Here is a 16,276-nt window from a genome sequence, read left to right on the forward strand (position 1 = left end):
GCAAACTTCATGTTTGTTCCTGCTTCATTTTTTTTCCCTTCGTGCTTTCAAGTCATATTGCTATGATAGGGGCTGTTTTCAAATTGATACCTTATCCTTCTTAGTGCCTCAAACTTGAACCTGTTCAGACATGTTCTAACAAGTTAGTACAGGTTTATTTTGATGCAAAAAAGTTTAAAACTCATGCATACTTCATAAGACACATTTTCCATGAACTTTTTGAAGACCTCTCATATACATATACATGTGCATTAGATTATTAATTGCAATATTGTTTCTTATTGAAAAATATTAGAAACAACCTAAGTAGTCATTGAGAAAACGATGGAACATGCAGTATTAGGCAGCTGTGCCAAAAAAAAGGGGAAAGATCTCTGAAAACTGATATGAACTGATTTCCAGAATATACTGTTAAATGAAAAAAGCAAAACGAGAAGAGTCTATTATCCTTCATGTAAGAAAGAAAGGAGATGTGGTAAATTATCCATGTATCAGCTGTCTTGTGCAAAAGAAACAGAAGAAGTAGAAACCAGAAATTACTGAGATTATTTACCTAGAGGGGATGGGTGGGAATGGATTGGAAAGAATGAGAGGAGAGAATGAGAAGAGAAAGGGGAAAGTGATACCTCTGTGTGTAGCTTTTGATAGTTATGGTTCTCAGAACAATGCTCTTCCTTACTCTCCCCTCCCCCAAATTAATATTTAAAATCAACTGTGAGGAGGGAACCCAAAATAGAATACAAACAGTACAAAATGAACCTAACTCAATTATCAATAGATAACACAACTACACTGAGGGGTGGGGAAGAAAATAGCTAAACTCTATGAATTTAGAAAACAGAATATTGACTGTACATTGCAAAGCTAAAGACAAAAAAAAAAAAAAAAAAAAAAACAGAAACAGATATACACAAATACTTTACTCTCATCAGGAAATGTGTTTTCCACAGAAGTATGGTGAGAAATTCTGAAACTACTTTGTGTCGAGGACTGAGCAAATAAGAAAATATACAATGGTGAAGAGGGCCAGATTTCTCATTGTTGGAAAAAGAAGTTATAGGCCCAGTGCAGTGGCTCATGACTGTAATCCCGGCACTCAGGAGGCCAAGGTGGAAGGGGATCACTTGAGCCCAGGAGGTTGAGACCAGCCTGGGCAATATGGCGAGACCTTGACTCTACAAAATATTTAAAAATTGTCCAGCGTAGTGTCATATACCTGTAGACCCTGCAAGGATTGCTTGAGCCCAGGAGGTTGAGTGGGCTGTGATCATGTCACAGCCAGGGCAGGGCAAGAGAGACCCTGTCTCAAAAATGAAAAAAAGAAGAAAAAGAAATTACAAATAAGGAAAAGGGGAGGATAGGATGAGTGGCAGACATCAACGTCAACTTAAGGTTAATATACATATAAATAATCTTATATTACGTGTATACAGATACATACGGAAACATACACAGGTGTGCTTGTATGTATGTGTGTATATATATATAATTTATATATATATATATATTTTTTCCTTAACTCCATCTGCCCAGGTGGACCAGAAGCAATGACATCCCCATAGCAATGAGCCTATCTGGAGCACAGCTATTGGTTCCTAAATATGAATTTTCAAAGAAACCAGGATTCCTTAGAAAATGATTAATTCCAAGGCTATGGTGGGAAGATGAAAGATTAGGTTGGAGATCTTATGATGTCAGAAATTAAAGAAGTGCCCAGAAAATAATAAGGAAATACTGGAATACAAGAGGCAGCTTAGAGAAGCTGCCAGCGACCCAGCCTGGGACAACTTGTGCAATAAAATCAGCAATAGTAATTAGTAATTCATAGAATAAAACAGATACTCATGAACCCACACTAATAATATAAATGAATAAGGGAATGAATGAATAAATACATATATACTTCATACATACCTACAAACAGCAGAAGGGATATCTCTTCCTTATGGTAGATTTCTGAAAAATAAGTGTAGATTGAATGACAGAAATTTTAAAAAAAAATCACCATTAGGCAAGTACCACAGTAATAATGGGTGTGGGTGGAAATCATCCATTGATGCTAAAAATTAGCAGTGGAGTATAGTGAGAAACTTTGCGGTCTTAAAGTATCTTCCCACAAGTTACAGATTAATTCCAGAGGGAAGAACAGTAACTCTACAGTGAAGAAACATGGCTGATGCCACCCTGCCCCAAGCAGTCAGCTAACAGCCCCTGTAGAGACACACGGAGTCAAGGACACCAAACTTTGCTGGCGTGATGCACTGAGAGCGCCTCTGTAGTGTTCTTGTCAAATATGCAGAGCCTCAACGTCATCATGAGGATGTATCAGGTTAACCCAAATTAACGGGCACTCTATGAAACAGTGGGCAGTAATCTTCAACTGTGCCAAGCCTAGAAAGACATAGAAAGGTGACATGCTGTCACAGGCTTGAGGACACTAAGGGGACACGAGCACTAAAGGTACTGTGGACTGGATCGTGGATGAGAAAAAGGCCCCTCAGGAGAAGCTAGAGAGACAGCAGCAGGGCCTGGTTTCGTGGAAGACAGTTTTTCCACAGCTAGTGGTGGTGGACGGTTTGGGGGTGAAACTCTTCCACCTCAGATCATTGGGCATTAGATTCTCATAAGGAGCTCGCAACCCAGATTCCTCACATGTGCAGTTCACAAGTGGGATCACGCTCCTATGAGAATCTAGTGCTGCTGCTGCTGAGACAGGAGCTGGAGCTCAGGCGGTACTGCTCACTCGCCTGTGCTCACCTCCTGCTCTGCAGCCAGTTCCTAACAGGCCTTGGACCACCAGTCCTTGGCCAGGAGGGTAGGGGAGTCCTGCCTTACAGGATCGCCGTCACATACACAGCCCGTCATTAGCCACGTGTCGTTGTGCGATGTGTGAGTGTCCTTCCGGGTCTCTGTCTGCCTAGCCTGCCGTCTTCAGTCCCTACAGTTGGTGTCCTGCTTCCTGCACAGACTGCAGACCTGCTGCCCCTGGAAGCCATCTTGACTTCAGCACCTGAGGAGAGCTGCTCAGTATCAAGGCTGATTGGACATGGTTGTTACCTCATCCACATGCAGCAAAGCTCCTGGGTCCTCTGTTCAGTGATGGGAGTGTGGTCTACCAGCACGCAAGATACAACAAACGCTTGGTTTATTTTGGTCATTTGAATACTCAGTTGTACCTTTCCAGACCTCACTAGCCCTCTGAAAAGAGAGGTACAGAAATAAGGAGAGTCTGCCAGGTCTGGCTGAAATGCCCCTTGCTTATTGCAGGCAAATGGGGCAGTCAGCGCGAAGCAAGACCCACACCCCGTGTGTGGGGCTCCTTCTCCTTCCATCTGTTTGCTGCTGCTCCCCTTTGTAGGCCTCACAAGACTAGACCCAGCCCCTCCTCCTTCGCTTCCAAGGCTCTGCTCAGATGCCTCTCAAATTTGTCTCCAAACATGTACGCTCTGCAATTAACCCTAAAATTAACATGGAAAAAATGTATGCCTCTGATTATTTAATATGCTCTAGTTATGTTACTCAGTTATTCACTCTAGAAGCACATGTTAAGCTTCTCACATGAGCCTGGCTCTGTGCCCAGGGAAAAGTCTGAACATACTGGGGCCACAGACAGTGGTCGGTGATGTCAGTGGACTGGCTGCTAAGGTTCACCTTAGGACAAACAGAGCAGCCAGGAAAGCACAGGAGGGCACCTATCCATGTCTTCAGAGGTCCAGGAAGGCTTCCTGGAGGAGACATCTCAAGTGGGACCCACAGGTCAAGCTGAACTTGGCCAAGAAACGGAGCCTGGAGGAGCTTGGAGATAGATTGACAAGGCATTTGGGGGGACCAAGGTTTCAAGCAATGAGAACCACGTGTAGAAAGGACTGGAAGAGACTGTGGACTTCAAAGACTCAAAGCCACTGCACCACACACTTTTTAACATATTTCTAACCACGCAGAGACTTCAAGTATAATTTCCTACCTAAACTGTCACGTGAGAATGATGCACTCAATGTTTTCTACCAAGCACAGTGTGAAATCTAACAGACGGGGATAGGAAACGCAACTGTGCTGTCCAGGTTCTGTATTAATTACCTTCATTTCAAAATGCTTAAAATATTGCCCCTGGGAAAGGTTCCCACATGCCCTCATGATACTCCTCTCCTAAGGGGTCTTCCCGGAACCAAGACCCTTTCACCAGTCATTTAGGTGTTTGTGTTGGGGGGTGTGGTTTGTGTGTGGGGTCCCCTTAGAGCCAGCTACTGTCATGGGAAGAAGCCAGAGAAGGGCCAGGCGCGGTGGCACACACCTGTAATCCCAGCACTTTGGGAGGTCGAGGTAGATGAATCACCTGAGGTCAGGAGTTCGAGACCAGACTGACCAACATGGTGAAACCCTCTCTACTAAAATGCAAAAATTAGCCAGGTGTGGTGGTGGGCACCTGTAATCTCAGCTACTTGGGAGGCTGAGGCAGGAGAATCGCTTGAACCCAGGAGGGAGAGGTTGCAGTGAGCCAAGTTCACACCATCGCACTCCAACCTGGGCAACAAGAGCAAAACCCCGTCTCAAAAAAAAAAAAAAAAGTATGTGTACAACGCAAGAGTTTGGAATAAGTCTAATATTTTATCATTGGTCTTTTACTATCTCTCATGATGCTCCTCTCCTAAGCAGTCTTCCTGGAACCAAACCCCTTTCACCATTTAGGTGTTTGTGTTGGGGGGTGTCGTTTGTGTGTGGGGGCCCCTCAGAGCTGGCTCCTGTCATGGGATGGTGTCCCATCTCAGGTGCAGACTTCTGTAGGCCGGGCTTGTGCAAGAAAAGAGCAGTACTCCCAGCTCCGAGTCTCCTGCTGTGCCCAGGCAGGCCTCTGCCTCCCTGACCAGGGCTCTCATCTCTGAATGTCTCCTCACCTCCCACCTGTATGCTTCTCTGCAGGTCAGGTGAAGGGAAGGAGCTTGGAGGGCTAACGTCAGATGTGGAGACCACGGTCCATTCGTTACTCACCTCCCCTGGCAGGCCTGGAAGAAAGCAGAATGGGAGATGCTCGGGGCAGTGTACAGGAGAAACAGGCTTTGTCCCTCTCCACTTGGAACCTCCTTTTGTTTTGTGCCGGGGCTGCCTTATGTTCAAGAGAGTCATTGGCTCTCGAAAAAACTAGGTGGCCAGGAAGCAGGAAGGGCAAGGAAGTAAAGAAGTAAGACGATTCTCAAGAGTTTTTTCCAGGTTGATAGGCAAGAGGTAAAGGCCCACTTCAGGTTTCCCTATAGAGTACTGACTAGTTTACTAGGATGTGAATGGAGACAGGGGTCCAGAGCCGAAACTTTATGTGATGAAACCATAGTCACTATCGTTAAAAAAGCCAATGTGTACTCAGCACGTGGCCTATACTAGGCCCCAGCCTAGTGTTTCTATGTACAGTCACATCTCATTATCTTAGGTAGTTATGTTCTATAAAGTCACTACAAACACAGTGAATTAATGAACATTGAATCATTCCTTCTAGGGAAAATCCAAGGTTACGTTCCTGAAGCCCCTGGCCACATTTTTGTCAACAGATCCATACATAACCTTGTTTATATGTGTGTTGATATTTACAGACACCTTATTTAATAGTGTTGATTCATTAACATTGAACTCATGGCCAACAGCACTGTAACTCTTGCCTGAATAAAGTTTGTCTAACATAGGTATTCTCCCCTTAAGGCACGTCATGGTCTTCCTGTGCTGAGGACACAGGACAGTCCCTCAGTACTGTGCTTGGGGGTCATTTTCAACACTGCATTTTCCAAGTAAAATTTCCTATACCCAAGTGCAGGTTGAACCAATGAAACTGCCCTTAGTTCAACCTCATTTATCCTTGGAAAGCAATCTTTCCATGACTGGAGTTGTCAGTTTATTTCATCTTTTTCCAAGTGGACAACTACAGTTATTATACTTGAAAATCTTGAAAGCACTTATATCAGAGGCACGTGAACCAGAGCAATCCCATTTTAAATAGCGGCTGGGTAAGATGAGGCCAAGACCTACTGGGCTGCATTCCCAGAAGGTGAAGGCATTTTAAGTCACAGGATAAGACAGGAGGTCGGCACAGGATACAGGTCATAAAGACCTTGCTGATGAAACAGATTGCAGTAAAGAAGCCAGCCAAATCCCACCAAAACCAAGATAACCTCTGGTCATCCTCACTGCTACACTTCCACTAGCACCATGACAGTTTACAAACACCATGGCAGCAGGAAGTTACCCTGTATGGTCTGAAAAGGGAAGGTACGAATAATCCACCCCTTCTTTAGCATATCATCAAGAAATAACCATAAAAATGGGCAACCAGCAGCCCTCGGGGCTGCTCTGCCTGTGGAGTAGCCATTCTTCTGTTCCCCAACTTTCTTAAGAAACTTGCTTTCACTTCACAGACATGCCCTGAATTCTTTCTTTAGCACAAGATCCAAGAACCGTCTTTCCGGTGTTGATCTGGACTCCTTTCCTATTAACACTTACAGATGTACTCTATGCTTTATTCAATAGAAGCACAGAGTTTTATTATTCTATAGATGTCATATAATTACTTTCTAACGTTTTAAAGTTAAGGACATAAGGATAAGACTTCACATGTTAGTATGACTAGGCCACATAGAAATATCTCCTGCCTAAAAGACGCTGAACATTAGACTGTTTTTGCACGACTTATTTTCCTGGGGTTCTTGTGGTATTTGTTTTTATCTAACTGAATTTAGATCAAATCTCTACTGAGGCTGTAGGATGGACAATGAAACTTTTTTGGTATCCACCTTTTTAACTGAAAGATTTTAGGGAGAAAATGGAGTGGACGAAGCAGTTAAACGAAATAATAGACATTCTCATTACCAGCTTACCAAACCTAGAAGCAAACAGAGGAGCGAAAGCTATCACTTAATGACTTTGGAGTGGTATATTTATAAAAACCTCCAAAGTTCTCTGGGGTCCGTATGACACAGGCAGCTCTGATTTTTAATCTCCTTTCTTAGCAGGGTGGAAAACAATAAGAGAAAAAGATGCCACTTCTTCATTTGTTAGTGTTTGTTCACCCAGCACAAGTCAGAGAACAGCAAACACTTGTTCAATGGTCTGCACTGTTTACACGAAACTGGAAAGATGGGTTGGATTTACTATTCCTTTTATAAGTAAGATTACACTCTTTCAAACTCTTGGCCGGCCAGTGAACTGCGTAAAGAAATAGCTCTCACAGCCAGGCGCGGTGGTGCACACCTGCAATCGCAGCGCTTTGGAAGGTTGAGGCAGGCGGGTGACGAGGTCAGGAGTTCGAAACCAGCCTGCCCAACATGGTGAAAACCCGTCTCTACTTAAAAAAAAAAAAAAAAAAAAAAAATTAGCTGGGCGTGGTGGCGCGCACCTGTAATCCTAGCTACCTGGGAGGCTGAGGCAGGAGAATTACTTGAACCCGGGAGGCGCAGGTTGCAGTGAGCCGAGAGGCCACTGCACTCTAGCCTGGGCGACAAGGCGAGACTCCACCCCACCAACCAAAAAAAAAAAAAAAAGCTCTCCCGAAGGCAAAGGCGTGGGGCAGCCTCCGAGACGGTCTGATGCAGCTCCTCTTTCCTCCCGGGAGGCAGGTGTTCGTGTCTCCAGAGGAGGAGACCCAGCTGCGGGAGGGGCGACGCCTCCAGGGAGCCTCGGGGTGGCAGGGCGCTCGTCGGAGCACGGCCACCTGCCCTCAGCCGCCCCCGGCTCCCCGATTCCAGCCGAGCGAGGACGCAGACGGGGCCTTGGCTCTGGGAACCTGGGGCGCCGCGGACCCGCCCAGGGAGGCGCCCCCGCGGGGTCCGGGGCACGATGGATCTGTGGTCGTGCCCCGGTCGGTCTACACTCACGGCTGTGCGCCCGCTACGGTCAACGGGCCCACACCCCCGCCGTGTCCCCGCGCACGGGACGCCCCTACCGTCCGCGCTGTGGCCGCGGCACGGGACGCCCCTACCGTCCGCGCTGTGACCGCGGCACGGGACACCCCTACCGTCAGCGCGCACTCCGCGGGCTCCCCCGCCCCCGACAGGCCCGAGGAGAAGGCTGGCGAGCATGCGCACACCGCTACGCCGGCGCACCGGAAGTGGGCGGGCCGGACCTCCGGCCGTCTGCGGGGATCCGGCTTCGGGTTTCCTGGTGGGCGCCAGGGGCCGGCGGGAGAGTGGCGGGCGCTGCGGCCCGGGGGCGAGGCCATGGAGAAGCTGCGGCGGGTCCTGAGCGGCCAGGACGACGAGGAGCAGGGCCTGACCGCGCAGGTAGCGACGCCGCGCCCTGGGGCTGCCCGCCGTCCCCGGCCGCCGTGAGGACGCGCGGAGCGGGTGGAGTAGCTGAGGCCCGGGGTCTGGGCGGCCTCTGCTCGGCGGGCGGATTTAGGAGGCTTCAGCCTGCTTCCTGGGGAGGTTGTGAGAACGTTCTCGATTTCCGTGGGGTCTGCTGAAGCCCACTGTGAGACCTACCCTCCGGCTTCCCCCCCGGGCCTTCCGACTCTCAGGAACCCGCTCACGCCCGCCTTCGCCGTCCCACGCCGCCGTCGCTCCCACGCCCTGCTCGGTTTTCTGAGCCTCGTGCGGGGTCTGGCCTCGGGCTGTGCGACGCAGGCGGCTGTGCAGGGCGGGCATCCTGCGAGCTGCGGGGAGCCAGGCCGCTCCGCTGGGCGCGCGCTTGTTTGTCTCGGGGTGAATGAAGCGCAGTGTGTGTGTGTGTGTGTGTGCGTCCTCTGGAGCTAAATGAAGCGCAGTGTGTGTGTGTGTGTTGCGAGTGTGTGTCCTCTGGAGGTAAATGAGGCGCAGTGTGTGTGTGTGTGTGTGTGTTGCGAGTGTGTGTCCTCTGGAGGTAAATGAGGCGCAGTGTGTGTGTGTGTGTGTGTTGCGAGTGTGTGTCCTCTGGAGGTAAATGAGGCGCAGTATGTGTGTGTGTGTGTGTGTTGCGAGTGTGTTGCCTCTGGAGGTAAATGAGGCGCAGTATGTGTGTGTGTGTGTGTGTGTGTGTTGCGAGTGTGTTGCCTCTGGAGGTAAATGAGGCGCTGTGTGTGTGTGTGTGTGTGTTGCGAGTGTGTTGCCTCTGGAGGTAAATGAGGCGCAGTATGTGTGTGTGTGTGTGTGTGTGTGTTGCGAGTGTGTTGCCTCTGGAGGTAAATGAGGCGCAGTGTGTGTGTGTGTGTCAAACCGGACATTGGTAAGTGAAAGGTAGTGAGCCCTAGTAAGAGATTTTTTTTTTTTTTTTTAATAAAAGCCCTTGTGTCTGCGTCTTACCCATGAGACTTGATAAGTGTTAACTTCCTCCAGCAAGAAGGTTAAGATAGCAGTGCGGCAGGAACTGCGCATGAGGATTTTTGTTATTGCATGCGATTATATTGCACATTATTGTTGTGTGCTGTCACAGAAGTTGAACTTTTAAAAATGAATTGTGTTTTATAAGGATCTTCTATTTGTCTCTTCCCGACTTCCTTCCTTGTCATTATACTTACTCAGCACTTCTTGTGGGCAGAGTTCTGGGCTAGCGTTTTGGGTTCAGAGAATATAAGACAAGTATGTGTTCTCAGTACACCCTGTAACTCTATAAATAGTAATACGAGAACCTATAAACAGTAATGTCAGTAAGGCACTATGTGGCTCACCCAACTAAGTTCACGTTTCTTGAGCCACTATTTTGTGCTCTGCTTGACGTTCTACATCTGTGCTGTACAATACATTATTACCACAGCCACGTGTGGCCAATTAATTTTTTTTGAGATGGAGTCTCGATATGTTGCTCAGGCTGGAGCTCAGTGGTGCGATCTCAGCTCACTGCAACCTCCTCTTCCTCAGGTTCAAACAATTCTCCTGCCTCAGCCTCCTGAGTAGCTGGGATTACAGGCACCTGCCACCACTGCCGGCTAATTTTTTTATTGTATTTTTAGTAGAGATGGGGTTTCACCATGTTAGGCTGGTCTCGAACTCCTGACTTCAAGTGATCCGCCCATCTTGAACTCCCAAAAAGTTAGGATGACAGGCTTGAGCCACTGAGCCTGGATCAATTAAATTTAAATTAATTAAAATGAAATAAAATGTAAAATTCAGTTTCTTAGTCACAGCAACCACATTTCCTGTGTTCAGTAGGCACATGTGGTTGAAGCCTACTGTATTGAACAGTGCAGATACAGAATATTTGCATTGCAGAAAGTTCTATTGGATCGTGCTACTCTAAACTTTGGAGATGCAAAGGTGACATCACTTATCTTGAGCCCACTGTCTGGAGGGGAGAAAGATAGGTGGAGAAGTAATCAGAGATTAGAGTAACTGGCTGTATGTACAAGTGCCGTGAGTTCAGAGGACATGATCTCATTAACGAATATTCAAGTTCCTACATATATTTGGTATAGTTCAAGATGCAGGTGTTAATAAAAGTGACCAACACAAAGAAGTCTTTCACATGGAACTTAAATTTTAATTGAAGGAAACAGTGAACAAACACGTATATAATGGGTCAAACAGCCACAGGAGAAGTCATAGCAGGTTGAGGAGTTTGGGGTTGCCATATTATGTAGATAAGGCCTGCCTGCCACAGAGCCATATGAGCATAGCTCAGAAGAGCTACTGGGATGTCTGGGCATCCTGTGAATAAGAGCCTCCGAGGCAGAGAGCATGGCAGATACGGAGTCCCGAGTGGAGTGTGGCCAGCATGTTCAAGGCCAGTAAGGAGGCCAGAGGGCCTGGAGCAGGGGGGCAAAGAAGAGGGACGAGTACAAGAGAGAAAGGGAGGCAGGAAGGGGGATTCTCAGTTGTGGGGGTTCTCATAGGCTATAGCAGGTGTCCCCAAACTATGGCCCGCGGGCCGCATGCGGCCCCCTGAGGCCATTTATCCGCCCCCCCACACACACACTTCAGGAAGGGGCACCTCTTTCATTGGTGGTCAGTGAGGGGAGCACAGTATGTGGCGGCCCTCCAGCGGTCTGAGGGACAGTGAACTGGCCCCCTGTGTAAAAAGTTTGGGGACGCCTGGGCTATAGAAAGGATTTTAGCTTTACTCTGAGCGTGACAGGAAGCCTTTGGGTTTTGAGCAGACTGGTGGTGTGACGGACTTGGATTTTAAAGGATCACTCTGGTTACTCTGTGGAGAACACACTATAGGGACATGGTTAGAAGGTCAGAGACTGGGCTGCAGACAAGTACAGCAGTCCTGCCTAGAGAGGACCGTGACTCAGATTAGTGATAGAAGTGGTATAAAAAGCAAAAAAAGCCTGTTTAAACAACACAAAATAGTCAGATTCTGTAAATGGTCTGAGTGTGTAGCCAGCGGGCCTCGCTGTTGAGGGATTGCATGTGTGAGAGTGAGAGGAGCCAAGAATGCCTCATGGCATTGGACCTGAGCATCTAGGTGGAGTTGCCATTCAGTGAATGCGGGAGGGGCAGCTTCAGGGAGGAAAGTCATTTCAGTGTGGATGTGAAGTCTGAGATCAGGTAGCGTCCAAGTGGAGATGTCAGGAAAGCAATTGGATATAAGACTCCAGAGTTTATGGGAGGAAATATGAGAGAGAGGAGATCATCAAGTAGGAAAGAGATGAAGTCCAGGCTTTAACCTCTGGTTTTCTCTGGTGTGTAGAGGTCTAGAGGATGGCAGGCGCTATCCTTTAGATAGAGGCAGGCTGAGCAGATGCCAGCAAAGACAACTGAGAGGAGCGGTGAGAGGAGGAGGAGGAGAATCAGGAGAGTAGGATGCCCCGGAAAGTGAGGGAAGAGAGTGCTTTAGGAAGGGGAGGGCACCTAGTACTCTTGTTGGGTCTCAGAAGTTAAGAGCAGATTACCTGTGGAGGTTATCTCCAGGAAGTTGTCACTTCCACAAGAGCAGTCTTGGTGGCTGAGTGGTGGCAGAGGCCTGATTGAAGTCAGGGGAGAACAATAAGAGAAGGTGGAGACGATATGGCCATCTCAGTGATTTTTTCCTGTAGAGCAAAGAAGTGCGTGGTAGTTGAAGGATGCAGTGGGGTCGGGGAGCATATCATTTTTCCAAGGAAAATACTGCATGTCTCTGTGCATTGGGAATGGTCCAGGAAACGGGAAAATGATGGTGCAGGCCAGAGGAGATTGTTGCTAGGAGCCTATTCAGGAGTCATTTGGAAGCGGTGGGATCTGATGCACAGGGAAGGGTGCGGTCTGGGTGGGCGCGCACAGGCTGATGGGAGGCGGGGCCCAGAGTGCATCCAGGCACAAGTGCAGATGCAGTGCTTGGAGCATGTGGGAATGGTTTTTATGATTCCTTACTTGTTCTGTCTGAAATAGGAAATAAGCCTACCAGCTGGAAGTTTGCAGGAGGTGGTCTTGGAAGTTCAAAGAGAAGGTCTGAAGTGGTTGCTGAAGGAGAGGGAATGGATAAGGGAGGCAGCAGCCCTGCTTGCATCCTGAGGCCCCACCTGCTGAGGATAAGTGACAGTCAGCATAGTTACGAGTTTTATCTCCAGCCACACACTGCAGCAGGAGCACGGGGCAGGGAGTTTGGTTAACCAGAGTTCAGTTTTGCCTGGTGAACACAGGAGGACAGAAGGTGAAGGAGTTGTGCATGTGTGTAAGGAGTGACCACAGGAGAGCAGTGACGGCATAGGGGAGTGTGGGGAGAGGTGAGGTGTGGTAGGACCCATGGGCCATGGGGAGCTAGAGCTGTCGGAAGGTGGCAGTGCTGGTCCGAAAGAGGAATACTTGAAATTGAGATTATAGGGACTACTGAGATTATAGTATGTTTATTATTACTAGATAGGGGATTTGGTGGCTGAGGTCGGGGGTGGATTGGATCATTGGAGGAGAAAAGGTCAAGGAACCAAGACTCTTCGAGTTTTGAAAGGATTGTTTACACCGCTAATGAAACCACCATGAATTGAAACAGGATTGGTGGGCAGATGCCAGTGAGCCCCATACAGAGGCCTTCACAGGAGGAGAGGTGTGAGCTAGAGGGAGTAGGTGATGCAGGGAGGAGTAGTGGAAGGCACAGAGTGATGCAGGACTTGAAAGCAGGTGTCTCTAGGGAGGAGGCAGGGCAGGAAGTGGCAGTGAGGAGGGGAAGACACCGAGCTCACTACCTGTCCAAGTGGTGCAGGGGAGAGCGCTGGCCCTGGAGACCAAATGTCAAACCCGGCAGGAAGGCGAGAGGATGATCAGAGCAGAGGGTGAGGACATAGGGAGGTTTGCTGTTGGTGTTTGGGGATGGGTAGGAGGTGAGACGGGATTAAAGGCGCACGTACACGAATAGGGTGAGGGATGACCTGAAAGTGTTGCACGTCTTTTGCAGCAAGATGTAACCGGGATGGCGGGCATGTTGGAGTTGGGTCTTGACGGGGATGGTTCTGGGCCAACTGAGGAGTCGGGCGAGGCAGTGAAGGTCATAGGGGAGCATCCTGACATCCAGGCTATGTCGTCCTCCTGTGGAGTGCTGTGAGCCCCCAGGGGGAGGCAAGGTGGCCAGAGTTCTGGGGCCCCGCCTTAGAGATTTCTGGGAAGAAATCAAGGAGGGCAAGATCAGAGCCAGCTCTTAGAGAGTTGATCATATCCCTCCCCGATCACATCCTTCAGTGACTTCCTGCAGCACCTGAATAAAATCCAGATCCGTCCTCCCTTGGCCTCTCAAGCCTGCACTGCTTTTCAGCCTGCCTCCCCACCTTCTCCCCAGTGTTCGCCTTGCCCAGCCCTCTTTCTCCTCAGTTGGAGCCATTTTCTTCTGCCTGGGAGACGTGGCATTTGCATTTCTTTTTTCTAGAAAACCCCTTCCTGGCTCTTTTCAGGGCTGGATTCGTCACTTCTGATGTCTTCACTTGGTCACCTCTTTGGAGAGTCCCTTCCTGGCCCAGTTCCTCTGCCTCCATTTATGTCCTTAGTAGAACCTGCCCCGTGAGTTTATTGCCTGTGCTCCCCCATCTGAATGTAAATGTGCTGGGTGCTCTCCTATTTGCTCCTGTATACGTAGAATCTACCAAGTACCTGGCATACGGTAGCCATTCATAACTACTTGTTGAACAAACATAGATGTGTGAGTAGTTTGGATTTGGGCAACTACCGAGGAGAGGTGAGGGTATTGGCATAAGGTACTGGTTGGGAGTTAGATGATAAGAACATCCTGTGGAGGTCTCTCCTGGGAACCCCTACTAACCCCTGCCAACAATTTGCGAGATATCTTGGTCCATTCAGCCTGCTGTAACAATACACCTTAGACTTAGTGATTTATAAACAACAGATATTTATTTCTTACGGGTCGGGAAGCCAGAAGTCAGAGATCAAGGTGCACTCATGGGTTCTTGGTGAGGGCCCCCTTCCTGGTGTCACACTGTTGCCTCTGCTTTTATCTTGACATGGCAGAGACCTTTAGTCTCTTTTCTTATTAGGGCATGAATCCCATTCATGAAAACTCCACCCCCATAACCTGATCATCTCCTGAAGGGCCATCATCCAGTACCATTGCCGTGGGGGCGAGGATTTCAGCAAACACTCAGACCATAGCACGTGGATTAAGACAAGTCATTTGCTTGTTAATGGAACATTTCATATTTACAAATGGCATTAATTTATCACGTTTCACTTCAAAGACCACCATGTGGAAGATGGTAATAAGAGAAAAATGCCTAATATTACTACACAATTTAAGCTCTCTCTGCCTTTCCCACTTAGAAGATTATAAGTATATGGGCCGGGCATGGTGGCTCATACCTGTAATCTGAGCACTTTGGGGGGCCGAGGCGGGCGGATCACGAAGTCAGGAGTTCAAGACCAGCCTGGCCAATATGGTGAAACCCTGCCTCTACTCATAATACAAAAATTAGCCAGGTGTGGTGGTGTGCATCTCTAGTCCCAGCTACTCAGGAGGCTGAGGCAGGAGAATAGCTTGAACCTGGGAGGTTGCAGTGAGTTGAGATCGTGCCACCTCACTCTAGCTTGGGCGACAGAGCAAGACTCTCAAAAAAAAAAAAAAAAAAGAAGAAGAAGAAGATTGTAAATATAATACCTGCCTACCTCATCTGCTTCCTTTCACCATTCCTGTGGTGGGTCTGGGCGAGGTGGTTGGGGGGAGAGTACAGAGAAAGTCGAGGAAGAAACTGTCTTTCCAGTTAGAGGGAGCTAAAGCGGCAGAGGAGACCCCCAGGAGGAGCAGCCGGTGAGGTGGGAGGACAGTCAGGAGAGCTGATAGGAGGCGGGAGTTGAAGAAAACATTGCAAGTCGGAGGGAGTGAAGTGTCCTGCGCTGTTGAGTTGGAAAGGATACTGAAGTCTCGAAAATGCCTCTTGGAATTAAGGACAGGAAAATGACAGGGTTTCAACCAACCAGGTGAGGGGCAAAGGTAGAATGGTCAAGATGAGCTTCCCAGTGACTGTGCTGGGTGTGTGCCAGCTGGGGGTCCCATCCACTCCCACAGCCTCAAATAAGGATCCCTGGGAAAGAAGGCACTGGGCTAAGGAGGGAAATACATGAAGAGGCGCGGCTGGCCGAGTAGGACCTTGACCGCACCTCTCCAGGCACTGCAGTACCTGGGCAGTGCTCCAAGTCTTGTGTGTGCAGGGGGTGCGTTCCCCAGGAGGCTTGCCAGGGAGAGCCGAGAGCCTGTGTAATTGCCTGTGGCCAACCCTGAAATCACTCACAGTTGTCGTGATCTGAATGTTGGTGTCCCCCTAGAACTCTTATGTTCAAACTTAATTCCCAAGGTGATGATATGAAGAGGAGAGCCTTGGGATGTGATCAGGAATGGGATTCATACCCTAATAAAAGAGGCCCTGCACCACATGCAGTGGCTCATGCCTGTAATCCCAGCACTTTGGAAGCCTGAGGCAGGAGGATTGCTTGAGCCCAGGAGTTCAAGACTAGCATGGACAACATGGCAAGACCCCATCTCTACCAAAAATTTAAAATATTGGTTGGGCATGATGGTGTGTACCTGTGGTCCCAGCTATGTGGGAGGCTGTGGTGGGAGGATTGCTTGAGCCAGGGAAGTTGAGGGGAAAAAGGACCCATTGCCCTTTCCACCATGTGCGGACTCAGAAGGCGTCATCTATTGTGCGGACTCAGAAGGCGTCATCTATGAACTGGAGAGGCCCTCATCAGACACCGAATCTGCTGGTGCCTTGATCGTGAACTTCCAGTCTCTAGGACTGTGAGAAATAAGTTTATAAGCTACCCAGTCCATAGTATTTTTTTAAGAGAATTAAATCGTTTATTGGCTATGATTATGGATGATACACAAGCTTCATTCCCATCTAAAATGTTATCTGGTATCATTCAGTTTAGATATTTTGCATGGGGTGTGCCAACATCATTTTTATAACTAG

The 16,276-nt window shown here is 48.5% G+C and overlaps 1 protein-coding gene and 1 long non-coding RNA gene across 2 annotated transcripts in view; both read left to right on the top strand.

The window, feature by feature from the left end:
- Positions 1-8,080: 8,080 nt before the first annotated feature.
- SFT2D1 (SFT2 domain containing 1) overlaps positions 8,081-16,276 on the top strand; it is a 34,109-nt gene continuing 25,913 nt past the window's right edge. The window contains exon 1 of the mRNA XM_039467596.2: positions 8,081-8,255. Within this exon, the coding sequence (XP_039323530.1) occupies positions 8,193-8,255 (63 nt within the window). The 5' untranslated portion in view covers positions 8,081-8,192. The remainder of the gene's footprint in view (positions 8,256-16,276) is intronic.
- On the top strand, positions 8,739-14,944 carry LOC141584220 (uncharacterized). Its single transcript, XR_012517125.1, has 2 exons — positions 8,739-8,817; positions 8,931-14,944. It is a non-coding gene; the product is annotated as an uncharacterized LOC141584220 (long non-coding RNA).

This window comes from Saimiri boliviensis, chromosome 4 (genome assembly GCF_048565385.1).
Source record: "Saimiri boliviensis isolate mSaiBol1 chromosome 4, mSaiBol1.pri, whole genome shotgun sequence".
NCBI classification, from domain to species: Eukaryota; Metazoa; Chordata; class Mammalia; order Primates; family Cebidae; genus Saimiri; species Saimiri boliviensis.